The sequence below is a fragment of the Prionailurus viverrinus genome, chromosome A2 (genome assembly GCF_022837055.1).
Source record: "Prionailurus viverrinus isolate Anna chromosome A2, UM_Priviv_1.0, whole genome shotgun sequence".
Lineage (NCBI taxonomy): Eukaryota > Metazoa > Chordata > Mammalia > Carnivora > Felidae > Prionailurus > Prionailurus viverrinus.
The window spans coordinates 145,747,053-145,773,787 of record NC_062562.1 but is presented as its reverse complement, the minus strand read 5'-3'; the positions used below and the strand labels follow the sequence as shown (position 1 = coordinate 145,773,787).

At 59.0% G+C, this 26,735-nt stretch overlaps 1 protein-coding gene across 6 annotated transcripts; it reads left to right on the top strand.

The window, feature by feature from the left end:
* Positions 1-239: 239 nt before the first annotated feature.
* On the top strand, positions 240-26,541 carry KCP (kielin cysteine rich BMP regulator). 6 transcript variants are annotated; one of them, XM_047849741.1, is made up of 43 exons: positions 255-553; positions 3,089-3,255; positions 4,118-4,307; positions 4,397-4,473; positions 5,171-5,255; positions 6,893-6,960; positions 7,158-7,254; positions 7,397-7,479; positions 7,708-7,801; positions 8,664-8,746; positions 11,483-11,576; positions 11,683-11,762; positions 11,840-11,933; positions 12,266-12,351; positions 12,426-12,507; positions 12,727-12,894; positions 12,984-13,090; positions 13,168-13,261; positions 13,653-13,712; positions 13,928-14,101; positions 14,242-14,324; positions 14,477-14,570; positions 14,673-14,861; positions 15,158-15,328; positions 17,057-17,233; positions 17,851-17,936; positions 18,197-18,287; positions 18,420-18,502; positions 18,612-18,705; positions 19,674-19,847; positions 20,035-20,117; positions 20,694-20,814; positions 21,753-21,832; positions 22,031-22,130; positions 22,628-22,716; positions 23,060-23,162; positions 23,251-23,393; positions 23,734-23,906; positions 23,988-24,099; positions 24,186-24,287; positions 25,067-25,231; positions 25,662-25,968; positions 26,122-26,541. In XM_047849741.1, the coding sequence occupies exons 1-43, from the start codon at positions 475-477 to the stop codon at positions 26,370-26,372; spliced, it is 5,133 nt and encodes a 1,710-aa protein (XP_047705697.1). In that variant the 5' UTR covers positions 255-474; the 3' UTR covers positions 26,373-26,541. The 6 variants fall into 6 exon arrangements, with proteins under 6 accessions (XP_047705701.1, XP_047705703.1, XP_047705700.1 ...); XM_047849743.1 differs by lacking the exon at positions 25,662-25,968 and having other exon boundaries at positions 248-553; positions 26,122-26,381; XM_047849742.1 differs by lacking the exon at positions 13,653-13,712 and having other exon boundaries at positions 12,742-12,894.
* Positions 26,542-26,735: the final 194 nt, after the last annotated feature.

Below are 26,735 nucleotides of genomic sequence, written 5' to 3'. Positions count from 1 at the left end.
AGGTACAGTTAGGGGTCTGTCTAAGGGCACACGGATTTGGCTAAATAGGGTTTTGAACCCAGCCCAATCCTCTTCTCCTGCAAGCAAGAAAAAAGCTGAACTGGGAACCCAAGGGCAAATGGAATAACCCTAAGGGGGCAGGAAAACCAGCTGTCCCAGGGCCCCAGAGTGACAAATCCATGTTTATTGTCCGGTCTTCTCCAGGGATCACGTGCAGGAGACGGTCCCAGCTTCCCGCAGGGCTGGGGCTGCTCTCCTGCCGCCTTACCTCTGAGACGGGGCTGGGGTCAGGATGGAGCTGGGGTCCAGGGCGCGAGGTGCCCATCAGGGAGGCAGGCGCCACCCCGGGCGGGATGACAGACTCCAGAAGCCCTCCCTGAACAAAGACTGGGTGGGAGGCGGCCTGGTGTGTCCCCACCCCGCCTCCCCCAGCGCCTGCTGAGCCGCGACCACAGACAGCGAGGCGGAGCGAGCATGGCGGGGCCCCCGGCCGCTCTGCTGCCCCTCGTCCTCCAGCTCACGAGCGTGGCCGTGGCCTCCGCGACGGACGGAGGTAAGTCGGGGCGCTGAGGGCCTGGGGGCGGCCGGGAAGGACCCCATTTCTTACTCAGCCCAGCCTGAGGGAAGGAGCTGGCGCCAGGCTGCCTCTCCCGACCCCCAGCCTCGGGGTGCGGGCGCCTCTCGGGCGGCCTCGGTCCTCCCCGTCGGTGGAGGAGCCAGCAAGGGGGCGCGGCCCTGAGGTTGAGGCCCCGGGCCCAGAGGAGAGAGAGGGGGCTCCCTGCAATGGCTGGAGAGGAATTCCTGCAGGCAGCGGTGGGGGAGAGGCTGCCCTGGAATCTGGGAGTCTGAAGTTAATTATTTGTCTTGAGAAAGGGGGAAAAAAGGAGGCCCGCTATGGGAGCCGACTTTGAGGCTGTGTCTGGCCTTCTCCTAGGAGGGCAGGCAGGAAAAGAGGGGTCAGTGCAAGCGCTTGGCAGCCGGCTGGGGAGAGGGGAGCCGAGGACAATTCCATGGGGAGCAATCAGGCTCCGTGAAACAATCAGGAGCTCTTTCTGCTGGTCTCTCCAGGCAAGGGACTGGTCCTGTCTTCCCTGCCGGAGACCCCCCAGCCTCTCCCTGCCTCCCTTAGTGTGACTGCTTAAATAGGTCTGGAGGAGGGGTCATGGGGTGGGGGTGTCAAGCCGGGAGGGGAAGGGGGGCGGTTGACGGTACTGATCATCTGCAACTGCCCTTCGGGGCGCCAAGAAGAATGCTAGATACTGGAGCCATACCAAGGGAGCACAGTTGCAGGTGACAGGATACCCGGCAAGGGAGGGGGATGGGAATGTGCACAAGAGGTTTGGGTGCTGGCGTTTGTTGGGGCGTTAGACCCCGGAGGTGGGGAAGAGCAGGGCACGGGGGCATTTGCAAAAGGTCACCTTTGGACTTGCTGCTGGGAACCTTCAGATGTGTGACTTAGAGAGGTGGGTGCCAGAGAGGAGGAGCAGGTGGAGGCAGGAGGTGGGCTTTGGCTTCAGCCTCCTGAGTGGAAAGAGGGGAGAGGAGAAGAGGGAGGAGTGGGTTGGGGACACCTGGGCGAGACCAGAGGCTGGTGGGTTGGGGGGTACAAAACGGGGAATCTGAGCCCCAGATCTCTTAGTAGGCGGGGATAGCATTTCCCAAGCCAAGGAACTCAGGCCAAAGCAGGTTTGGAAGAAAGAAGGCAACTTGGGTTTCAGATTAGACTCTCCAACCCCCGCTTGGGGGTGTGGGGACAAGGGAGTGGGTGACACAGTCCCTTACCTCACAGGACTAGTGTCTTGGAGAAACCCAGGCCCGGCCTCATTAACGAGCTGCCTCTGAGGGAAAGACCCTCCTCTCTCCGTCCTCCTCTTCCTCCTCCAGCCCCTCCACTGCCCACCCCCCACCCGGAGGAGCGATCTGGTCTGTGGGATGTCAGTGGAGTCAGCCTATCCCCGCCCCACGGTTTTTACTTTCCTGACTGAAGGGGAGGGGTTAAAGTGAGGTGGAAATGGCTGTCCAACCTCAGGCCTGAACTCAGAGAAACCCCCTTCTCTGACGTAGTGTCATCAAAAAACCAGGGACAGGCTGTCTTTATTCAGCCTGGTGCCTTGGGAGCTAGTGGGGGCCCTGCCAACTCCTTCCCCAAACCCTTCAAGAAATGCAGCCCCCTCTGCCCAGTGTGGGGTCCTGTCTTCCAAACCATGCAGGGGAGGAGGGTCACCCTGTGCCCCACCCCTGTCTACCTGCCCACTCACCTGCCAGGGAAGGAGACATGGTCTGTGAGGGTGCTGGCCTGAAAGCGTGGAAAGAGGAGAAAGCAGCCCTGGGTGGACCAAAGTGACCCAGACCAGCTTTCCCGAGTAGCAAGAACCTCTGTTGGGTCCCCAGTGTGGGGGTCCCCAGGCCCCTCTACCACAGGCCTGGAAATAGTGGCAAGGCTGGGCGCGGGGTGGGGGTGGAGCAGAGGGAGCAGTTGCCCCTCCCTGTGCACATTCTCTGGAAGCAGTGCCCTTGCTGACAGGTGAGGACAGGCAGTTGGGGGGCCAGGGCTGCTCACACCAGACCCCGGGCCCCATAAAGCAGCCCCGCCTTTCGCATGTCCGTCTCCCTCTCCTGCCCTGCAGCCTGCACTGGCTTCTGGGCCCTCCCAGCCTGACTCGTCAGCTTCCGGGGCGAACCCTGGCCAAGACCCTGGCCCATGTCAAGATGGATGACCCTGACACGCTCCCCGTGGCTGGGGACCCCTGCAGCATCAGGGAGGCTACAGGGAGGCCCCGGTCTAGACACTCCACCTCGTATCCCCAGCAGGTCAGGGGCCCTGGGGCTGATACCTGACCGAGGTTCTTGCTACTTGGGAAAGCTGGTCTGGGTCACTTTTGTTCACCTTCTCCCTTCTCCTTCCACGCTTCCGTGCCAGCACCCTCAGAGACCATATCTCCTTCTCTGGAAGGTAGGTGGGCAGATGGACAGGGGTGGGCCACGGGGCGACCCTTCCTTCCCTGCATGGTTTGTAAGACAGGACCCAGGAAACCTTGCTAGGAAACCTTTCACCCACAGGCCCACCTTGGATTCTTGTGCTCTTCAGGTGGGGTCATCCTCCCAGAGCCCCCTGGGCTTGCTGACATCCAGGACTACCAGCAGCAGGCACCAGCCCGCTCCTCATCCCATGCTGGGGCCCCACGGGAGCAGTGGCGCCCCCTGGAGGCGCGACTGGAAAGGCTGGAGGCCCAGATGATGGAACTCAGAGAGCAGGTAGTGCTGGAGGCCGGAGGGCTTGTGGGGGGGGAGGGGGGTAGGGCAGGTCTTGTGTAGTGAGAGGAAGGAAGGATTGGACTTGGGGGAGAGGGCCCAGGAACTCTAAAATAGAGTTTTATTTTATTAGTTTTTTTAATGCCAGCTTTTTGCTTTTATTATTTATTTTTTTTTAATTTTTTTTATTTTTATTTATTTATTTATTTATTTATTTTAATTTTAGAGGAAGAGCATGAGCGGGGGACAGGGGCAGAGGGAGTGAGAGAGAATCTTAAGCAGGCTCCATGCTCGGTGTGGAGTCTGACTCGAGGCTTGATCCCACGACCCTGAGATCCTGACCTAAGCCAAAATCAAGAGTCTAACGCTTAACCGACTGAGCCATCCAGGCACCCCGAGTTTTATTTTAAACGCACATGGAGAAATTCTTATATGAACAGCTCTTCACATCGATTCTTTCATATAAACGAAGAGCCTCCGGAGTATTTGTTTTTTCCATCTAGACTTTCGTATTCTTTCATGTGTTTGACAAATATTATCGAGGACCTACGATACATAAGGCATCATCAGGAAAGATTTTGGATGGGTAAAGGACTTAAACTGTTACAGAGAGGGGATCGGGTCCCCTTCTGCCCAAAGGAGAGGTCTGGGCACGCCATGTCCCTCTGGGAGCCTGTCCAGACTCTAGGTCCTGAGAACTGTGTCTAAACTGGACGCTGTGTGGAGGGCACCCACCTCTCCCCTGGAACTGTCAGATTTCCTTCTCGTCCTGCTCAGTCTTCACACCCTACAAATCTGCGGGATGTGTTGGGTAGCGGGGAGCTGACCCAGTGCCCCCCACTTTCCCCTCTCCCTCTTTCCCCAGAACAAAGAGCTGCAGGCGAGGGTGAGGCAGCTGGAGTCCTGTGAATGCCGCCCAGCGTCTCCCCAGTGCTGGGGGCTGGGGCGGGCCTGGCCCGAGGGTGCTCGTTGGGAGCCTGACACCTGCACCGCCTGTGTCTGCCAGGATGGGACCGTGCACTGTGACCCCAAGCCCGACCTGCCCCACTGCCACGGTGAGTGCCACCCTGTCTGCCTGCCAGGACCACCTCGGCACCTAGAGATGGCCGCGAGTGCCTGAGTGACAGCACTATCTTCTCCCCAGGCTGCAGCCACAATGGTCAGACCTATGGCAACGGGGAGACCTTCTCCCCGGACGCTTGCACCACCTGTCACTGCTTGGTGAGTTCCCGCGACCCACCTGGATATCCCATACTTGGCCCCCTCACCTGCTTCACTTAAGCTACCAGCCACTGCGGCCCGGTGTGCTCAATGTCATGTAATGGGGTCTGCCTGCCCCTCCCCCAAAGTTTTGGCCGCCAGTGGCTCCGGCTGATTCCCAGTGGCTATATTTTCTGGGGCTTAACCCCCCCCCCACCACACGCACATGGCGGGGGCCCCCAAACCTCTCTGATTTGGGCCTGGCAAACAGTGGCATGGAGGGCAGAGAGGATGGAGTTGCTTGTCTTCCTACATGCCCCCTCTCCTGTGGACCCTCACTGTCCCTGCCCATCCACCTGTCCCTGTCATCTACCTGCCTATTCCCCCTCACTCGGCTCCACATCCACATTCTTCCAGCCTTTCCTTCCTCGCTCCTCCGTTGAGGAAGTTTTCAGTTCCCTTCCTAGGATCTCTCCACTCTGGGAACTTGCTGGCACCTGGAAGAGATGCTTTCTGGGGGCCAAGAGCAGTAGGAGATGATGGGAGTGGGGGTAGGGTGTCTCTTTCCTGCCCTCAGACCGAAGGTAGCCCATGTACCCTGAGCTGCCTCAACTTCTTGCTCCTCTGGTGTGTCACAGCCTGGGGTGAGGTTTCAGTTCTGGAGGCCAGGTCCTCGGGGTTCTGATGGCTGGGCAGCCACTAGTCTGCTTCCCCACAGGAAGGAACCATAAAGTGTACCCAGAAGCCATGCCCAAGAGGACCCTGCCCGGAGCCAGGAACATGCTGTCCTCACTGTGAGCCAGGTCAGCCTCCTGCCAGCCTCGCCTCCTGCACTCATTCTGGGGCCCCCAGAGCCGTCGTCTGCCCCCTGCCCCCTGCCCCCTGCCCCCTGCCACATGCCCAGAGAGTGCCTGCCCACCCACTCTGGCAGTAGTTAGGGAATTCAGAACGGAAGCACAGCCAGCAAATACTCACTCCGGCCTGGGACCAATCCAAAAGCTCTGTATGATCTTTTTCCTGCCCCCAGGGAGCTTCTAATCTAGTTGAGAAAATAAACAGCCAACATAACACAAGATTTAAGATCCAATGAATAGAGTAAGAGAACGTAAAGAAGGGCAGTATGTGGTTAGCTGCCAGAGGCTCAGTGGTAACAGACTGCTGTAAGCCTTGCATTTTGGACTTTCTTCTGTGGGCAATGGGGAGCCATTGAAGGCTGCAGAGCTTGTTCAAAGGAGTGTTTTAGGACTAACCATCTGGTATGGACTGGATGCAGACAGAACCATCTGGTATGGACTGGATGCAGAACTAGTTAGCGGGCTAGTACAGTGGTTGTCTAGGCATGGAGCCAGGGACGGCAGTGGCTGCAGAGGGCGAGGTGTTTCTAAAACAATGGGCAGGAGCTGGTGGGTTAGACCCCATGCAATAGTGGGGAACAAGGAAGGCAGTGGTGCCAGTGACATGAAGGGAACTGGGAGGAAGTGGATGCAGGAGGCAGTGGCTCTGCTGGGGGATGTTACTAGCTCCGAGTCAGGGAGATGGGGTTGCCTGATTTACCCCAAAAAATACAGGATGCCTTGTTAGATTTGAGTTTCACATAAACAACACATACTTTTTTGGTGTAAGTCTGTCTCATGCAATATTTGGGACATACTTATACTAAAAAAAATATGGATTGTCTACGTGGAATTCAAATTCGACCCGGCATCCTGTACTTTACGTGGCAGAATATCAGCTGATAGGGGCACAGGGTGGGTCAGAGGCTCAGGAGACCAGCGAGGTCTGGAAATGTAGACTGGGAGTCTTGGCCAGAGATGAGGAGTGGAGTCTTGGGAGTTGATGGATCCCAAAGAAAAGGGACACACACATTCTCTCTCTCTCTCTCTCTCTCTCTCTCTCACACACACACACACACACACACGCACACGCACACAGATTTCAGGACACGTGGTGCCTCAAGGCCACTGCTAGCTCATATATCTTCCGTGAAATTTTTTAAAAAGCACCCTTTCCTCAACACTTGCATCTATTGTAAAATAGCGGAAATCTGATTATGCTTGAGTCAGACGCTTTACTGCCATCTGCTGGAAAGTTGTAGTAAATAACAAAAATCTGTCTCCTGAATGGCGCCCTTTTTTTTTTTTTTTTTTTTTTAATTTATTTCTGAGACACAGAGAGACAGAGCATGAACGGGGGAGGGGCAGAGAGAGAGGGAGACACAGAATCGGAAGCAGACTCCAGGCTCTGAGCCATCAGCCCAGAGCCCGATGCGGGGCTCGAACTGACGGACCGTGAGATGGTGACCTGAGCTGAAGTCGGACGCTTCACCGACTGAGCCCCCCAGGCGCCGCCTGAACGGTGCCCTTTGATGTGGTTCCCTTGTGGGTGCTTTGGTTCCGGTACCCTGGGTCTCTTACTCGGGGGCGTGGCCCTGGTTTTTCAGGCTGCCCTGGAGGCCACAGGGATGGGGAAACATGGCAACCAGAGCCTTGTGTCATCTGCACCTGCCAGGTAAGGGAATCAGAGCCTAGTCCCGGCCGCCACGCACATCCCTGATGCTCGGCATGCCGAGCCCAATCTGGGGGCCAGACAGAGCTGCTGCTGCCACCCAGGCCTCGAGGCCTGCAGCCTGCTAGACCCACCGGGCCTGCGGAGTAACTCAGCTCGGGGAGTGAAGAGGGAGGGAGGGCTCAGTGTCTGCCCTGCAGGCAGGGACCGTGCGGTGCCAGGGGCCCTCATGTGCAGAGCTCAACTGCCTGGAGAGCTACACCCCACCTGGGGAGTGCTGCCCTGTCTGCCGGCCAGGTGACCTCTCGCCCCACCCTGCCCCTCCATCCCCTCAGCCCCGGAGGGTCCGGTACCTACTTGGGGTCATGCCTTCCCTTGGGTGATGTCCACTCGCCCTGCTCTCTGCTGACCGGCCTGTCATCCTGACAACCCTCCCCAGGCTGTGAGTATGAGGGGCGGCCTTATGAAGAGGGGGCCAACTTCCTGTCCAGCGCCGACCCTTGTCTCCAATGCTCCTGCCTGGTGAGTCCCCACCCGCCTCGTTCAGGCCTTGCTCCTCCATATACTCTCCCTGCTCCCCCTTGGGTCACACCTGCTGGTCTTTCATATACCTCCCAAGACCTCCTGCCGGTGAGGCTCACCCTCCATCGCGGTCCTGTGCCCCACCCCTCCAAGGATGTCTGACGCTTGTCCACCCTGCCCTGTCTGGGAGCCAGACCGGGTGGCTTTACGGCGACTGGTGTATTACAGAGGAGCCTGGTTCGCTGTGCGCCCATCAAGTGTCCACCCAGCCCCTGCCCTGAGCCAGTCCTGAGGCCTGGCCACTGCTGCCCGACCTGCCAAGGTGAGAGCCCTGACCCTTCCCTGGTAGAGCTCCAGGTGGGGACGTCACAGCATTTCTTCAGCTCCAGAGCCCATTCTGCTGGCCCTGACCTGGGGGGTTGGTCAGTGGGGAAGCGATGCCCGGCCAACGCTGCTCTGGAGCTGAGGTGCCTGGGCTCAAATCCCGCCCTTGCCATTTCGTGGCCGGGTACCTCTGAGGGAGTTACTCTGGGTCTCGATTCCCCATTTGTGAGGTGTGGATAATGCCATTCTATACCTTGATAAATGCTGAGCATTTTCATTTGCTATGTGCACGGAAGACACAAGGGGGCCCCCCCCTCCAAGAAGACCACTAGAGGGTGACACTGAGTCACACACCAGTACTGTCGCAAAGGCAGTATTAGAAGCAGGTGCCGGGCACTGTGGACACTCAGAGGAAGGAGACCTAATCCAGCCTGGACACAGGAAGGAAAGCGTCCTGGAGGCGGCGCGTCCTGAGTGAACCTTCAGGATAAAGAGCAGTTAGCTAGGGGAAGGGTGGAATAAGGCAGAGGGCATTCCAGGAAGAGAGGAGAGCTTGCACAAAGGCTCGGGACTGACAGTCATGTGAGGTGGGTGTGTGGTAGGCGGGAAGGTGCAAATGTACGCGAATGGCCAACGCTTACAGCGAGAGGTGAGGAGGGGCCAAGAGCTGGGGGAGGTGGGCGTGGCCACACTGGGTCCCGGGAGGCCTTGCACTGGAAGCCCTCAGGAGTCTAGGCAGAGGCATGGCCTGGTCTGGTCTGGGCTCAGGGCATGTGAAAGAGGGTCGGGGCCGGCTGAAGCTGCTATCCAGGCTCGCTCCTACCAGGCTTCCTCTGTGTCCATCTTTACCTCAACCCCAGGCTGCACGGAAGCTGGCTCTCGCTGGGATCATGGCCAAGAGTGGACTGCCCCTGGGGACCCCTGCCGGATCTGCCGGTGCCTGGTGAGTCCCTCCGCTGCTCCCACACCCCTCACCCCTCCCCATCCCCAGACCAACCATATTCATCCCTCCATTTCACTGAGCACATCCCCTATGCCCTGGGAGGGGACAGAAGTGGAGAAGACCTGATCCTGGGCGCTATGAGGGGGAGGATGGGGCTGTGCCCACCTCTATGCCCAGTTCTGAGCATCGTAGATGTGCAGCGTGGGTTTGCGAATGAACTCAAAGAGCTTGCAAGCTCCGGAAGTGAGGCAGGTCAGGATATGACAGGCAGCAACAGCTCGGGGGAGAGAGAAATGCAGATTACGTGGAGACATCTAGAACTGCGCTGTCCCGTCTGTGGCCACCACCGCATGTGGCCACTGAGCCCTTGAAAGTAGCTGTCCAGTTGGAGATGGGCTGAAGTGCAAAATGTGGGATTTTAAAGACTTAGGACAAAAGAAAGGAATATAAAACATCTCGTTGCTACTTTATGTTGAAATCCCTTTTGGGGGGGGGCGCCTGAGTGGCTCCGTCGGTTAAGTAACCGACGTCAGCTCAGGTCATGATTCCATGGTTGGAGGTTCGTGAGTTCGAGCCCTGAGTTGGGCTCTGCATGGACAATGTGGAGCCTACTTTGGATTCTCTGTCTCCCTTTCTCTCTGTCCCTCCCCTGCTGGTACTCTCTCTTTCAAAAATAAATAGGGGCACCTGGGTGGCTCAGTCGGTTAAGCATCTGACTTTGGGTCTGGTCATGATCTCGTGGTCCGTGAGCTCGAGCCCCGCATCGGGCTCTGTGCTGACAGCTTAGAGGCTGGAGCCTGCTTCGGATTCTGTGTTTCCCTCTCTCCCTGCCCCTCCCCAAATCATGCTCTGTCTCTGTCTCTCCCTCTCTCTCTCTCAAGAATAAACATTAAAGTTTTTTTTAAATAAATAAACATTTTTTGAAGTTTTTTAAAAAAAATAACTTTTGGATATAGTCAGTTGAATGGAATATATATTAATATTTAGTTTTCTCTGTTCCTTTTTGAAATTTGACTGCTAGTTTAATTTATTTTATTTTATTGAGTGAGAGAGAGCACGTGTGTGCAAGCAGGGGAGAAGCAGAGAGAGGGGGAGAGAGAATCCCAAGCAGGCTCCGTACCCAGCACAGAGCCTGACACAGGGCTCGATCTCACAACCATGAGATCATGACCTGACCCAAAATCAAGAGTTGGACGCTTAACCCACTGAGCCACCCAGGCATTAAATTTAGAGAATTTGAAATGACTTACGACTTGTGTTATGTTTCTACTGGACAACACAGATCTAGAAAATCTTCATGGAAGGGATGGTGTTTACCTAGGTCTTAAAGGGTGAGTAGCATTGAAGCAGGAAGAAGTGGGGGAAGACATTCCAGGTGCTATGAACTGAATGTTTGTGTCTCCCCCAAGTTCATATGTTGAAATCCTAACCCCAAGGTGATCGTATTTAGAGGCAGGGCCTTTGGGAGGTGCTTAGGTCATGAGGGTGGAGCCCTCATGAATGGGATTAGCGTCTTTGTAGAAGGGACCCCAAAGAGCTAGCTTCTCTCTTCAGTCACGTGAAAACAGTGAAAAAGCAGGTGTCTAGGAACCTGGAAGCCGGTCCTTTTCAGACACTGAATCTCCCGGCACCTTGATCTTGGACTTCCCAACTTCCAGAACTGGGAGAAGTAAATTTCTGTTGTCTATAAGCCCCCCAGCCTATGGGATTTCATTACAGCAACCCAAGTGGACTAAGACATCAGGTGTAGGGAACAGTCAGGGCGAAACCTGGGGGAAGAAGGTGGGGACGTGGAAACGTCATGTCCAGGCAGGGAGCATCCTGAGAAGGGTTGTGTTTCAAGCCAGAGCCATACAGCTTCCTGACAGCCTACCGAGGTCTGAAGACTCCACTGCGAAGGCCATGGGGCATCCATCCCCTTTGCAACCACGTGCCTCCCTTCCCTGTTCACGTGGACCACCCTCCCGACACCTGTGAGAAGAGTCACTGGCTGCCCACTTACGGGACTGGACATAGTGAGCCCTGATGTAGGTGGGAACTCAAAGGGCGGGGGTCTGTCTGGGAACAGCCGTGGCGAGTAGCAGCAGCTACTGTTTACTCGCCAGCTTCCAGAGGTGGCTGTCACACCGGACACTATATCTCATTTCATTCCCATAACAAGGCTGTGAGGACAGGACTATTACTGTCTTTGCCGATGGGTAAACTGAGTCACAGAGAGCTTCAGTAACGTGCTGGGCACCATAACAAAGTACCGCAAAGGGGTTTGGCTTAAACAACAGAAATGTATCATCTCGTGGTTCAGGAGGTCAGAAGTCCAAGGTCAAGGTGTCCTTCCGAGGGCTGTAAGAGGGAATCTGTTCCAGGCCTCTCTCCTGGCTTTTGGTGGTTTGCTGGCAATCCTTGGTATCGCTTGGCTTCTGCCTTGATCTTCACATGTTGCTCTCCCTGTGTGTGTCTGTGTTCAAATTTCCCCTTTTTTAAGGACGCAGTTTTTGGAGGGGCCACCCCACTCCAGTATGACCTCAGCTTAACTAATTATATATGCAGTGACCCTATCTCCAAATAGGTCATGTTCTGGGGTGCGAGGGGTTCGGACTTCAACATATGAATTTGGAGGGGGGCACAGCTCAACTCATAACAACATCTAGTAAGCGCATCATGAGAACTCGACTGCCATTTCTGCCACTTGACGGAGCTCTAATGGCCCCTTCCCCTGCCCGCTGTGCCCCCTCCCAGGAGGGCCACATTCAGTGCCACCAGCGAGAATGCTCCAGCCTGTGCCCGTACCCTGCCCGGCCTCGTCCAGGCACCTGCTGCCCGCTGTGCGATGGTGAGTCAGTGGGTGGAGTCTGGAGTGGGGGTCCAGAAAGCTCACCTGTGGCCCAGCTCAGTCTCCCATGAAGGCCAGGACTTTAAGGTACCCTATTCCCCAACAGGCTGTTTCCTAAATGGGCGGGAGTACCGCAGCGGAGAGCCCGTGGGCTCTGGGGACCCCTGCTCGCGCTGCCACTGTGCCGTGAGTGTGGCTGGCCTGGCAGGGAGGGCTTGGCTTCTGGGCCTGCCTCGTGAATGCTGATCAGGCCCTGTTGGCAGAACGGGAGTGTCCAGTGTGAGCCTCTGCCCTGCCCGCCCGTGCCCTGCAGACACCCAGGCAGGATCCCTGGCCAGTGCTGCCCAGTCTGTGATGGTGAGCTGGGGACTCGAGTCACGGGGAGAGGGGCAAGCACTGGCCCAAGAGAGGCTCGGGAGGGGGGCGGGGTCGGGCGTTTAGACCTACAGGAAGCTCCCTTGAACTAAAAGTACAGGACAAGTCCTTGATCGGCCTAGGCTCCCGTCACCATGGGTGAGGGTCACGTTCTCACCTTCTCATGGCACACTGGGCACCATGGCGGGGCCCTTGATCCTGGAGGTAGGGGAGGCTGGCTCATCAGGGTTGGGGGGGGTGGATGCTTTGAGGTGACGTGAGGCTTCCCCATCAGCCTCCAGCCCTGCCCCCGGTCCCCCTGTCCTCCTGACCAGGCTGTGAGTACCAGGGACACCAGTACCAGAGTGAGGAGACCTTCCGACTCCAAGAGAGGGGGCGCTGCATCCGCTGCTCCTGTCAGGTAGCCAGTCGCGCCCTCTCACACCCCAGATCTGTCTCACCCCTTGAGGACCTCTCACCCGGCATCCCTCCTAGGCTGGCGAGGTGTCCTGTGAGGAGCAGGCGTGCCCGGTTGCCCCCTGCACCCTGCCTGACTCTGGCCCCCAGCTCTGCCCAGGTATGTGTGGGGAGGGAGAGAAAGAGGAACAGCTTCAAAGGAGTGCTGCTCGCAGGCGCTGAAGACGGAGGGGTTCCTTCACAATAAGGGGGGCACTGTCCGGTCCACCAGCCACTCCCAGGGTGGGGTTAGAGGCCACCGTAGGCCTGGCAGAGCCAGGGCCCTGTGGTCTGGGAAGGTCAGGGGTGGCAGCAGGTGTCTCGGTTGCCATGGTGACAGCCCCCCTTGCGGCAGCCTGCGTGCTGGATGGAGAGGAGTTTGCTGAGGGGGTCCAGTGGGAGCCTGATGGTCAGCCCTGCACGGCCTGCTCCTGTCACGATGGCGTGCCCATGTGTGGGGCTGTGCTCTGCTCCCCACCCCCCTGCCAGCACCCTACCCAGCTCCCCGGTGAGTGCCCCACCCTGATCCGGCCTTTCCCCCCTGCTTTGTCCAGCCCACCCGGATCAGCTGGGCTCTGATCAGTCTGCCTCCCCCAGGTGCCTGCTGCCCCAGCTGTGAGAGCTGCACCTACCACGGTCAAGTGTATGCCAATGGGCGGAACTTCACGGACGCGGATAGCCCTTGCCACGCCTGCCGCTGCGAGGTACCACCCCAGGCTTGCTACTGCCCTGCTGAGCCCCTCCTGGAGCCCACCCCCATTGCCCTCTCCCCTGCTCCCAGGCTGGGACTGTGAGGTGCTCCTTGGTTGACTGCCCTCCCACAACTTGTGCCAGGCCCCAGAGTGGACCCGACCAGTGCTGCCCCAGGTGCCCAGGTATGTGCTTATTACACCTGTCTGGCTTGGGGGCCCCGGAGCCAGCTCTCCCATGGCCCCACGGGCTCAACAGATACCCTAGCAAGCAACAGCCTTCTGAGTTGTTTTCAGACACAGCTTGGACTTTCTGGAACTCACAGGGTATGGGTAGGAGGGAGAGTAGAGAGATGTTTATCCCTTCATGTTCCTGTATGTCCCTTCCCTCCTGTTCTGTATTTCCTCCTCCAGTACCCTTACCGGTCAGATATATCCCTGTGTCTATATAAAGCAGCTCCATGCCACAACCGTTTGGGTCTGATGCGCAGGAGACTGGGTGCTGGGATGCAGTGTAACCTGGTCCCTGCCCCGCCCTCCTGGAGAGTCTGTACCAGAGCGTGTATCACAAACACAGGCACGTTCATGCACGAGCTCCTTGACTGTCCACCCTCAGAGGCATACACACATGCATCAGGTAAATGGGCTCAAATATGCCTCCGCATGCGAGCGTGTGCTCGGAGAGATACCCATGCCTGCATACACAGACCCTTCTTCCACTCTCTCCGTGGTGCTTCCTGCTGGCATTTCCTCAGTGGCCCTGGACTCCAAGGATAGATGGGCTGTCAGCCCATGCCTAGAACTGTCAGTCCTCGCCCCCACTCCTGCCCCTCTCCCTGCCCCAATGCTCAGACTGCATCCTGGAGGAACAAGTATTTGTGGATGGCGAGAGCTTCTCCCACCCCCGAGACCCCTGCCAGGAGTGCCGGTGTCAGGAAGGCCATGCCCATTGCCAGCCTCGGGCCTGCCCCAGGGCCCCTTGTGCCCATCCGCTGCCTGGCACCTGCTGCCAGAATGACTGCAATGGTGAGGTGGATGCCATGGGGAAGGGGGGGGGCGGTCTCCTGAGGTGGCTTGGCCCCATCTGCCGGCTTTTAGGGTCGGAAGGGCAGCCTACCTGGGGAGGAATGGGCCCCTCCCAGGCCTATAGCTGCCCCCTCCCCCAGGCTGTGCCTTTGGCGGGAAAGAGTACCCTAACGGAGCAGACTTCCCCCACCCGTCTGATCCCTGCCGTCAGTGTCGCTGTCTGGTGAGTCTGCCACCTGGGTGAGAGGAGGAGGCTAGGGGAGTAGGGGTGGGACTTGGGAGACCAGGAGAGGGCCCCCAAGGTGGCAGTCAGAGGGGTGGGGGTCTCCTCAGCCTCCCACCACTAACCGGCCTGGCGTGGGCCCTCTGTTGCAGAGCGGAAGCGTGCAGTGCCTCTCCCGCCGCTGCCCGCCGCTGCCCTGTCCAGAGCCGGTCCTGCTGCCCGGAGAGTGCTGCCCGCAGTGCCCCGGTAGGATGCGCACCCCTCGGGCAGATCCGCATGGGAGGGAGGGGCGAGCCTCCGCAGCCTCTCCTTGGAGCCCTGACTCGCGCGCGCGCGCGCTCTCTGCAGCCACCTCCTCCGGCTGCCCGCGGCCAGGGGGCGGGGTCCCGGCCCGCCACCTAGAGCATTTCTCCCAGCCCGACGACCCCTGCCGCCGCTGCCTCTGCCTCGATGGCTCTGTGTCCTGCCAGCGGCTGCCCTGCCCGCCTGCGCCCTGCTCCCACCCGCGCCAAGGGCCCTGCTGCCCGTCCTGCGACGGTAACTGGCGCCCCCTCCCGGCCTAGGCAGCACCCCATCCCCACCTGCTCCCTCCAGCTCTGCCCCCAGCCTCACCCTACTTCGTCCCCTCTTATGACATGTCCCCCTTCCTCCAGCCCCTAACACTGCGCGACCCCAGTACCCCCCCCTTCCTCCGGGCCCACCACTCCCACGTCGGGGTTCTCACTAAGAATGTGGGGGGACACCGCCCGGTTGGGAGGGCCAGGGGGGCCGTGGTCCTGGCAGACGGCCACCACGACCGCCACTGCTCCCGCCTTGCTCGCCTGCCCGCCTAGGCTGCCTGTACCAGGGGAAGGACTTTGCCAGCGGGGAGCGTTTCCCTTCGCCCACTGCCTCGTGCCACGTCTGCCTCTGCTGGGAGGGCAGCGTCAGCTGCGAGCCCAGGGCCTGCGCACCTGCTCAGTGCCCCTTCCCCGCCAGGGGTGACTGCTGCCCTGCCTGTGATGGTGAGGGGCAGGGGACCGTGGGGATGAGGGGCTGGGAAGGCCGGGTCAGCGTCATCTTTACTGCCCTAGAGTGAGTCCCCAACATCTGTCACCGTAACAGAAAACACTGGACTAAAACCTGGGGTTTCTCCTGCTGCTGATGCTATTTGGCTCTGTGACCCTGGGCAAGTTACATAACCTCTCTGGGCCTAATTTTTCTTAATTGAAAAAATACATTTTAAACTGTGTATTTTTGTAAAACACATATAACATAAAATTTACTGCTTTAACCGTTAAAAAAAAATTTTTTTTAACGTTTATTCACCCTTGAGAGACAGAGCACGAACGGGGGAGGGGCAGAGAGCGAGAGAGACACAGAATCTGAAGCAGGCTCCAGGCTTTGAGCTGTCAGCACAGAGTCGACGTTGGGCTCGAACCCACGGACTGTGAGATCATGACCTGAGCTGAAGTTGGATGCCACCAGCCGACTGAGCCACCCAGGCCCCCCTACTTTAACCAGTTTTAAGTGTAACTCTAATTTTAGCTCCTGAAAAAAAAGAGAGGGTTGAACAAGGCCCACTCAGTTCCCCAGGCTTCGGTCACTCTTGTACTATCTTAGCAACATTTGCTACATACCCTCTCGCACCTGTAAGTTTATTTAACTATTTTTCTTCAAATTAACCTTTTATTTTCTTAAAAAAATTTTTTTTAATGTTTATTTAGGTTTTTTTTTTGAGAGAGAGAGACAGAGTGTGTGCCGGGGAGGGGCACGCAGAGAGAGGGAGACGCAGAATCCCAAGCAGGCTCCAGGCTCCGAGCTGTCAGCACGGAGCCTGACGCAGGGCTCGAACTCGTGAACAGCGAGATCACTGCCTGAGCCGAAGTGGGACGCTCAACTGATTGAGCCACCCGGGGGGCCCCATCCTTTTGTTTTTAAACCTATTTAGAAAGGAGTCTTTATATCATACTGTAAATGAGTTAGATTTTCCAGGAATGAAGATTACCATAATTATTAATACAGTTAAAAATAGAACATTAAATTTGAGTCAGAAACTTTTGCCTGCCAAGTCTTTGAGACGGAGACTTGCCTCTCTCTCTCTCTCTCTCTCTCTCTCTTTTTTCTGTTAAGACTTTGTTTCTTTACGGCAGTTTTAGGTTCACAGCAAAAGTGAGAGGGAGGTACAGAGATTTCCCAAGTGCCCCGTGCCCCCAACACATGCACAGCTTCCCTCCTTATCAATATCCCCCACCAGGGATTTGTGGTTACTACTGACACCTCATTATCACCCAAAGCGCCCTCTCAGCAAGTGTCAGAGAGCTGCTTGCTACAACCCTGGGATCCCGTCCGGCCCCTGATTAGTCAAGGGGCTCGGAAGAATATTGGAAAGACGATACCTTGATCAGTGTCTCCGAAGCCATCTCGGGCTATCTCCAGCTGTCCCCAGGTTGGAGAAATTGGTACCTTCTGGCTGGGTGTGGCCTGCTGAGCATCCAACTCTAGGGACTTTCCAGAGTCCTTGTGGGTCTTTCCAGAGAGATTACAGGCTGAAAGGGGAAAGTGTGCCCTTTGGCTGGTGCCCCATCTCAGACTCCTTTGCCCCCCCATCTCCTGCCAGGATTGAGCCTTCTCCTTGCCCCCAGTTGCTGGGTCTTTGAGGCCTCAACTGGGGCCCAAGGTCAGAACTGGATGACTGCTCACCTCTCACCATTTCTGCCCCCTGCCCTGCCCCTCCCTGTCCTCTCTTGAAGGTTGCGAGTATCTAGGGGAGTCCTACCTGAGCGGCCAGGAGTTCCCGGATCCCCGAGAGCCCTGCAATCTGTGTACCTGCCTTGGAGGCTTTGTGACCTGTGGCCGCCAGCCCTGTGAGCCTCTGGGCTGCAGCCACCCGCTCACCCCGGCTGGACACTGCTGCCCAACCTGCCAGGGTAGGACAGCACCTGCCCTTCCTGCCCCTCCTGGAGCCCCCAGGGGCCCAACTGGTCTTACCACCGTCACCACACAGCAAACCCACGCCCTGTGCTCTCCTCAGACCCCTGAGGATCCACACCCTCCTGGCTGTCCCTGCTGTCTCCTCAAACTGCCTTACACTTCCAGAACTCCCTGCTCTCAAATTGTCTCGTCGCCTTCCTGAGATGTCACATCGCCAGATTCAAACCCATTCGATGGCTCCCATGCCCCCTGAGTGACCAGTCACAAGGGGGAGCGTCCCTCCCGCCTGGCTTGCCTTTGCCCATGCTCCTGAGCCCAGCCCATCTCTTGCCTTCAATTCCGGGTGTGTGTGCCCGCTCGTCACGTGGGCCCCACAGACAGAAACTTCCCAGCGGCCTTTGACCCCACCTCCAGACCCGACTCCCTTCGTGCACTCAGGTCTCGCCGCTCACAGCCTGGCCAAAGCCTCACCTTCCCGGCCACCGTGGGCCACACTTATCTCTCCCTCTCTGACTCCCTAAGCGTTGGTAGGGGTCGTCAGGACCAGCTGCGTGTGTGGCCATGGGGGGCTGCCCTGATGGCTGCTCTTTCAATGCATTTCCTGCTCTGCCAGGATGCCTCTATCATGGGGTCACCGCAGCCCATGGAGAGACCCTTCCTGACCCACTGGACCCCAGCTGCTCCCTCTGCACCTGCCAGGTGAGGTGGCCTTTGGGGAACGTGGTGACCTTTCATCCCTCGATCCTCCTCTCAGGCCCGGAAGAGCTCGTCTCCTCACCCAGGTCTCACGGGGGACCATCTAGCGGAAGAGGATTGGATTCTGGTCTCCTGGGCCGAGGGAGGGAGGTTTGAGCCCGGCAGGCTCAGTGGGGGCATCCTGCCAGGGGACAGTGTGTAGCCTGGTTTCAGGTTGTGATGCCACGGAGTCGGGAAGTAGCAATTGACCTCTCTCCCCCCAGGAAGGTTCCGTGCGCTGCCAGAAGAAGCCATGTCCTCCAGCTCTCTGCCCCCACCCCTCTCCAGGACCCTGCTTCTGCCCTGTTTGCCACAGTGAGCTGCCTTCCGCGTGCCCCAGCCCCCCATGCTCGTCCCCACCCCTCCCCCCTCTTTCTGTCAGGCCTGAGCGAGGTCGGACAGGGCGAGGTGGCACAGCCCCCCACCCAAGAAAGGTCTTTCCCACAGGCTGCCTCACCCAGGGCCAGGAGCACCAGGATGGGGCAGAGTTTGAGGGGCCCCCAGGCAGCTGCGAGTGGTGTCGTTGTCAGGTATGGTGGCGGGGGGGGGGGGGGGAGGGCGTTGGCGTCGGGGCTAGGTCCCCATGCCTCTGGGGCGCCTGGCCTAGAGGGCAAGTCCCTGAACCTGCATCTCCTGCAGGCCGGCCAGGTCAGCTGTGTGAGGCTGCAGTGCCCCCCTCTGTCCTGCCCACTCCAGGTCACGGAGCAGGGGGGCTGCTGCCCTCGCTGCAGAGGTATGCCCAGCCCCACGTGGCTGTCCCCCGGCCTCTGCCCCCGGGCCCGATGCCCCGTACCGGCCCCCCCTCCCTCTCCTTAGCTCTCCTCCGGCCTTCCCCCCTCCCTGGCCACCCACCTGGCCCTCCCACACCTTGGCCCTGAAGCTCTCATCCCTGCAGGCCTTTGGTTCCTCCTACCCCTCCGTGCCCCTGGCCTGCCCAGACCACACCCCCTCAAGACTGACACCTTCCTGACCACACTAGTCATCATCATAATCGTACCGTGTGCCACATTCTGAGCTCAGCACTTGACACATAGCTCACTTAATCCGCACACGGTCAAATAGGTACTATTACCACTCCCATTTTGCAGATGAGAAAACTGAGGCACAAAGAGATAACATCGCTTGCCTATGGGCACGCAGCTGGTAGGTGGCAGTCAGGATGCTCATCTAAGCCATCTGGTTCTAGAATATGAGCCTGTTTTAGGCTGCCTCCTGGCCCTCACCCTCATACGCTGCTCAGCAGGGCGTAGCTTCCACAGAACTGTCACAGCGTCTCACGCGCCCTTGAGGTAGGCAGGACAGATGAAATCCCCGTTTAACAGGTGAGGAGACTGAGGCTCGGAGAGATTGTTACCTGGGGCACATGGTTAGTGATGGAGCCTTTCATTCATGTCACATGCATTTATTACATGCCTGCTGCATGCCAGGTGCTGGGCTACCACCAACAGTGGCTGCTGCCTGGCACAACGTCTAGCAAGCAAGCAGGCACGGAAGGGGATAAGAACCGGGTGTTCCGACCCTAGCCCAGGGTCTTTCCCGTCCGCCACAGGCAGGAGCACTGCCCCAGGCCATCTTTCCACCATATCCCTATAGATCCCCCTCCTGGCACCCGCATGCCCTGCTGGCCACCCAGGGTGGGGGGACAGGGGCACGCGTGCAGAACCAAGACTCAGAGCTCGTCCCTGCCCACCTGGGACACAGGCTGCCTGGCTCACGGGGAGGAGCACCCGGAAGGCAGTAGCTGGGTGCACCCCCAAAGCCCCTGCTCCTCCTGCGTGTGTCACGAGGGCGTCGTCACCTGTGCCCGCGTCCAGTGTGTCAGCTCCTGTGCCCAGCCCCACCGAGGGCCCAGTGACTGCTGCCCTCGATGCTCTGGTACTGGGAGCCTGGGGCCGGGTGAGGGAGGGCGGGGAGGCAGCACTTCTCTCCGGGCTGGGCCGCAGAGACAGGCTGCTCCAGGAGAAGTGACCCCCACTCTTGCACACACCCCAAAATCTGGAGCCGGGGGCATCCCCTAGCATTCTTGCCAGCCTGAAGGCTCCCTGGTCCTGTTCTGCCCCAGACTGTGAACATGAAGGTCGGAAGTACGAGCCAGGGGAAAGCTTCCAGCCTGGGGCAGACCCGTGTGAAGTGTGCATCTGTGAGGTGGGTGAGGGCAACGCCGAGGGGCTGGGCACCACAAAGGGGGCAACCATGGGGAGCAAGCAGTATGCGGGTCAGAGTTAGGAATGTGCCCCCTGGGGCCAGGAAGCGTGGGGCAGGACAGGCGCTGAGCGGGGTGGGGGCAGTGGGCAGCCCTCCCGGCTGGAGTTTAGGGTGGGTGCGTATGGGAGGTAGGGGGACCCCTGGGAAGTGGTTGCGGGGCCTGTGAGGGAATAACATTTGAAAGTAATGGTGAGCCGATGAATGACGCCCTGTGCCCAGGGATTTGGCAGGGGAGGGGAGGAAATGGCATGAGAGCGCAGGGGCTCAACACTCATAAGAAGGTTCAGGCCCGGGTAACTGGAAAGAGAAGGGGACGTCATCTCCTGGGACTAGGGCATGGGGTGAGGAGCGATCTGGGGAGACGTTGAGTCTCTGCAGACTGGAGTTTAACCTGCCCAGGGTACACCCAGCAGGAGGTGCAGCAGGCAGATGAAAGGGCTTGGGGTCCAGGGAAAGAGGGTGGCTCTCGGCTTTCAGGGCCCGGGACCCACCCCCTTTGCTCACTCATTTTTGTAGCTGCAGCCTGAGGGGCCCCCGAGCCTTCAGTGTCATCGGCGGCAGTGTCCCAGCCTGGTGGGCTGTCCCGCCAGCCAGCTCCTGCCCCCTGGGCCACAGCACTGCTGCCCCACCTGTGCCCGTGAGTCCCCTGGATGTGGGGGTAGACAAGAGGGTAGGACTGCCATCCCCAGAGTGACACTGGAAGTCAGTCGCTCTCCTCTATAGTCCTGGCTCTCACCCTATTCTGAGTCCAATGGACTATTCAGGAAGCCCTGGCTGGTGCGGCCTGCACCTCTCCCCCACCCCCAGAGGGGGACTGGGGAAGCTGGCAGGGAGGGATCCCTGGACTCTGAAGCCAGGCGCAGTGTGTGGAGCATCTTGCCCAGCAGGTGGCGCTGTGGGATGGGGTTTTGCAGGTTGTGGGCTTGAGGGCCGTAATGTGAGGCCAGAGGGGCTACAGAGGTGGGGAGGTATTCTTACCAACACTTGTTAGCATGTGCCTCAGGGAAAGAGAAAAGGACTAACATTTAGTAAGCACCTACTGTATGCCGTACCCTGTACTTGGTGTTTTTAATAAACACTATCTCATTTCTCATTTACCCAGTGAGCGGTGTTATTATTATTCCCTTTTACAGATGAAAAAACTGAGGTTCAGAGAGATTGATTAGTCTGCCCAAAATGGCCCAGGCACTGAATGCCGGAGCCAGGATTAGAACCTGGAGTACCTACCTGGCTCTCTGTGCTTCCTTGTGCTGTTTTAGCCAGGTAATATCAAAGGAAATAGGAGAGGGAGCAGGCGAGGCCGGCAGTCTGAGGGTCCTTAGTGACCTTAAGCTAAGGAAGCCACACCTTGTCCACTCCCAGGCCCTCCACCCTAGTAGTCTGCAAAGTTCTTTTTCAAAAGCCCCAACTTTTCTTTGCGGACCCAAGAGGAAGGAGGACTCATCCTCTTGGAATCAAGGTGCTGGGGATATGGGTATGTCCCAGGCCCAAGAAGTCCTGGGACACAGCGGGTAAGTGGGCTTTTGCCCCCTGCTTCCCCTCTCCGTCCCCGACGCTGAACTCTTGTCTTCACAGAGGCGCTGAGCAACTGCACAGAGGGCCTGCTGGGGTCTGAGGTGGCCCCGCCGGACCCTTGCTACACCTGCCAGTGCCAGGTGAGCCCCCCGCCCTGGGGATTCCCAGAGCTCTCTCTTCTTCCTCCTCTGTGCACTGTGGCAACAACTCCTCTCTTGCCGCTCCAGGCTCCCCGCCCACTCTGACACGCGTCCGCACACCTTGAATATCATATCTGGCCTCCACCCTGCTCCCTCCCTGTTCTTCTCTACTGATGGCGTTCACATGCCCTTCCACAGGACCTGACATGGCTCTGCATTCACCAGGCCTGTCCTGAGCTCAGCTGTCCCCCATCGGAGCGCCACACCCCCCCTGGGAGCTGCTGCCCCGAGTGCCGAGGTAAGTGCCGGCCTTGACCTGCATCCTGTGAACACGAGCCCAGGGGGGAGACGGGAAGGGTGGCATCCAAAGGCTAAGGGGGCAACCTGAGGTCTGTACTTCAAATGTGGGCTTCGTTCTCTTGTCGAAATGAAGGGTCATTCAGTGGGGTGCAGAAGGTAGAGGAAAGCAGAGGATGAAGTCTGGATACTCAAGGCCTGGCCTGGGGCTTGTCACCGGGCTCGGAGGCCCCAGGCCCATTGGACAGGCATTGCACTGAGCTGGCAGCTGGCCCATGGGAAGGTTCCAGCCTGTGACTCTTTGGGATTCCAGGACCCTTTCCACTTCCCTCGCACTGGTCGCGGGGCCTGCCATCTGGTAGGTCGTCTGGATACCGGTTGCAGAAATCAGCACCATCAGGGTGCTAGCGGAATGGCGCAGGCCTTCAGGGTGCGCTCCAGGGAGGAGGATGCAGTTGGGAGGACCATGCTCCCCCCTCCTCACTTCTTCCTCCTCAGAATGCGTGGTGGAGGCCGAGGGCCGGAGAGCGGCGCATGGAGAGAGCTGGCGGGACCCTAGCAACGCTTGCATTACTTGCGCCTGCCATGTGAGCTGGGGGTGGTGGGCAGGTAGAGGGTGGGGCGGAGGACCTTACAGATGGATAAAGGGAGGAGTCTCAGGACACTGGACCAGTGAATAAGGGGTCTTTGAGGTAATTAGTAAAAGGCGCCCCCTCTGGGTGAGAGCGGGCAGTGGCATCCCTGTGCCCCGGCAAGGAACTAAGGGCTGGATTTCACCCCCCACTGGAACATGAAATGGGTGTTCTTGTAGGGCAGGGGCAGACAGAAGGGGCTGCTGCCTCAGACGGTGACCCAGAGGCTCCCAGAAGTGTGAGGCCAGGCACCCCAGGCCCTGCAGGAAGTCCCTAGAGCAATGACATCTGTCCTCAGCGGGGCCGCGTGGAGTGCCACCTGGAGGAGTGCCCCGCCCTCTCCTGCCCCCAGGGCTGGGCGAAGGTGCGAGAGGCTGGCAGCTGCTGTGAGCGATGCCAAGGTGCCAGCCAGAACGATGGGAGTTGGGGACGAGCGAGACCCAGTGTGAGGGACGGGCAGTTGACCCTACCCCGCTCCTGTCCCCTCAGCCCCCGCCCAGTCGTGCGCGCACGAGGGCCGGGCGGTGGCCTCCGGGGAGCGCTGGGCCGTGGACGTTTGCACCACTTGCTCCTGCGTGGCCGGCACCGTGCGCTGCCAGAGCCAGCGCTGCCCGCCGCTCTCCTGTGGCCCCGTGAGTGCCGCGTCTAGGGCGGTGGGGTGAGTGGGCATGTGGCAACGCCTTCCTGGTAAGACCCGGCGGGAGGAAGGAGGCAGCGCTTGGGTAGCGGCCGCGGCGCGGTTGGGAGGGGGGCGGGGGGGGGGGGAGAGAGAGAGAGAGAGAGAGAGAGAGAGAGAGAGAGAGAGAGAGACCCTGCGGCCGTGCAGTTCCAGGCGCGGCCACAAGGCGGTGCCCTGAGCCCGCTTGCGGTGAGCCGGGGAGATTCCCGGGAGATCCTCGGTCCCAGGGGAGGCTCTGCGAGGGGCACCGCAGGGAGGGCGAAGTATCTGACGGGATCCGGGGCTGAGGCCAGGACGAGGCCCCCGCCCTGAGTCCCGGCAGCTGCTGCCCCCGCTGCCTGCCCCGACCCGCCTCCTGCATGGCCTTCGGAGACCCTCATTACCGAACATTCGACGGCCGCCTGCTGCACTTCCAGGGCAGCTGCAGCTACGTGCTGGCCAAGGACTGCCGCGGAGGGGACTTCAGGTGCGCAGCCCCCTCTGCCTTCTCCCTAACTCCCCACACCTGTCCCTGCTGACTACTGCACCTGGGCCTCTCACGCCACAGCGTGCACGTGACCAACGATAACCGGGGCCGGAGGGGTGTGGCCTGGACCCAGGAAGTGGCGGTGCTGCTCGGGGACGTGGCGGTGCGGCTGCTGCAGGGCAAAGAGGTCACGGTGAGCAAAGCTGAGGACCCAGGGATGGTCGGTCCCGTGCTTTCCGCTGTCCCGACGTCGGCCCTCCTCCTGCCTCCCTCCTCCAGGTGGACGGGCGCCCTGTGGCCTTGCCCTTTCTGCAGGAGCCGCTGCTGTACGTGGAGTTACGGAGACGCACCGTGATCCTGCATGCCCAGCCCGGGCTCCAGGTGCGGCGCAAGGGCCAGTGGGGGTGTGGGAGCCTTGGACCTGTTCAGGCCTCTGTCTGTAGAGGGAGTGGGAATACCAGCTGGGTCCCGTGCCAAATCAGGCCAGTGAGGTCAGAAAGTTCTGCTGGATTCTGAGGGGGAGGAAAGGAATCATGGTCGGAGACCTTGGGTGCAGGGAAGGGAGGTCTGAGCCTGGTTTCTAATCGTGATTCAGTCACCAACGCAGTGGGACTCTTAGGCCAGTACCAACCCTCTCTGGGCCTGTTTTCTTATTGGTAAAAAGGGGAAACAATTCAGGGGATGCCAACTAAGGTCTACGTGGTTTCTGAAATTCCTTCCAAATCCCATGTCGAAGAGTAAATTTCTCCCTGCCTTCGGCAAGAAGTACAATTTGTAAATGCCTAAAACAAGTCTCGTCGATACTTCTGATCTGGACTCTAATTGTGCTTCATCCTCTCTAAGGCCCTAATGCCCATGAGAAAGTGAATCTCTGAAGCATTTCACCAGGGGGCCCAGTTCAGGGGTGCCGATGGGAGAAGGTGCCCTCCTGCCGGAGCTGTGGGCAGCTCTTCATGTCTTCTGTGTGTGCCCAGGACTCACAGAACACGTGCCAACTTGGCTTTGGCCAGGGCAGCCTCCTTTCCACGGGGAGCCTCTGCCCGCCCATTCTCCTACCCCACAGCATGGAGTGTGCTGACAGTGCATGGGGCCAGGGTGGACCCTGGGCTTCTGGGGGTCCCTACCTTTCCCCCTTCCCCGATTCCAACCTCTCTGCCCAGGTGCTGTGGGATGGGCAGTCTCAGGTGGAGGTGAGCGTGCCCAGCTCCTACCGGGGCCAGATGTGTGGGCTGTGTGGGAACTTCAATGGCTTTGCCCAGGATGATCTGCAGGGCCCTGAGGGGTTGCTCCTGCCCACAGAGGCTGCATTTGGGAATAGCTGGCAGGTGAGTGGCACAGGAGCCGGGTGGCTGAGTGTGATCATAGAGCAGCCCTCTTATATGGAAAGGGGGGGGTGGGCACGAGATGGGCTTTGCAGCTTCAGGGTGATTTGGGGGCTTCTTGCTTCTGTCGTGGTGCTGGGGGAGGCAGCGTGGCCTGTTGAGTGAGGCCTCATCATCCGAATCCGCAAGCCCTGCCTTGCCACTCACTGGCTGTGTGACCTTGGGTGAGTCACTTAACCTGCTCTGGGCCTTAGCTTGTCCAGCTGTAAAATGGGGACAAGGAGAAAGTAGCTGGTGCTTCCTTTGCTATTCTTGTAGGGAGATTTTTGGAGCTAAACCAAAATATTTAGTGGAAAGTGTTTTTGAAGCACGTAGCACACAGAGATCAGCCGCCAGTGGATGCTGTCACATCAGGGTCACTCTTGCCACCTAGGTCCCAGAAGGGCCGGGACCCAGTCGGATATGTTCCAAGGGCCGCGAGGTGGATCCGTGCAGGGCAGCGGGTTACCGTGCCAGGCGTGAGGCCAACGCCCGGTGTGGTGTGCTTAAGTCCTCCCCGTTCAGTCGCTGCCACTCTGTGGTGCCACCAGAGCCCTTCTTTGCCGCCTGCGTGTATGACCTATGTGCTTGTGGCCCCGGCTCTTTGGCTGACGCCTGCCTCTGTGATGCCCTGGAAGCCTATGCCAGTCACTGTCGCCAGGCAGGGGTGACACCTGCCTGGCGGGGCCCCACACTCTGCGGTGAGGGGGAAATGCCCAGCGCGAGTTGGGGAAGAGGGTGGCACAGGGCTCAGGTGTGGATGTGGTAGGAACAGGGTGAACAGCAGGGGTGAGCAGGGCACCTGGAGCGCTGCCGGGGTGCCCCTGTGACCCTGCCTTCCACTCCACCTGCAGTGGTGGGCTGTCCCCTGGACCGCGGCTTCGTGTTCGATGAGTGTGGCCCGCCCTGTCCCCGCACCTGCTTCAACCAGCACATCCCCCTGGGGGAACTGGCCGCCCACTGTGTGAGGCCCTGCGTTCCTGGCTGCCAGTGCCCCGCGGGCCTGGTGGAGCACGAGGCCCACTGTATCTCACCCGAGGCCTGCCCCCCCGTCCAGCTCACTGGGGACCAGCCACCCAGGCCTCCGCCCAGCCCTGGCCAGTAGCCAGGACACCAGGACTCATCAGGTCAGAAGCCTCTCCTCTGAGAACAGCTCCCACCCTGGCCAGAGCCATGGAAAGAGTACCCCACCCAGGCACTGGGGTCCTGTGTCCCACAAAGACCTCATCATGTTCAATCAGAAGCAGTAAAATCGGAGCCTCTCCTACAGCTTACTTGTGTCTATGTGTCTTTTCTCCTGGTGCTGGGATGGTGGGGGCTTGGAATATGGGGTACAGCAGCGGTTAGTGTCCCCAGGATCAGAGAGGTGGCAGCTGTGGGAGCTGAGCCTTCACTTCTTGCACTTACCATACCCTGGTGTTGCCTGGGAAACCCTGCAATGGAAGGAGGACCTAGGTATCCTGATCCC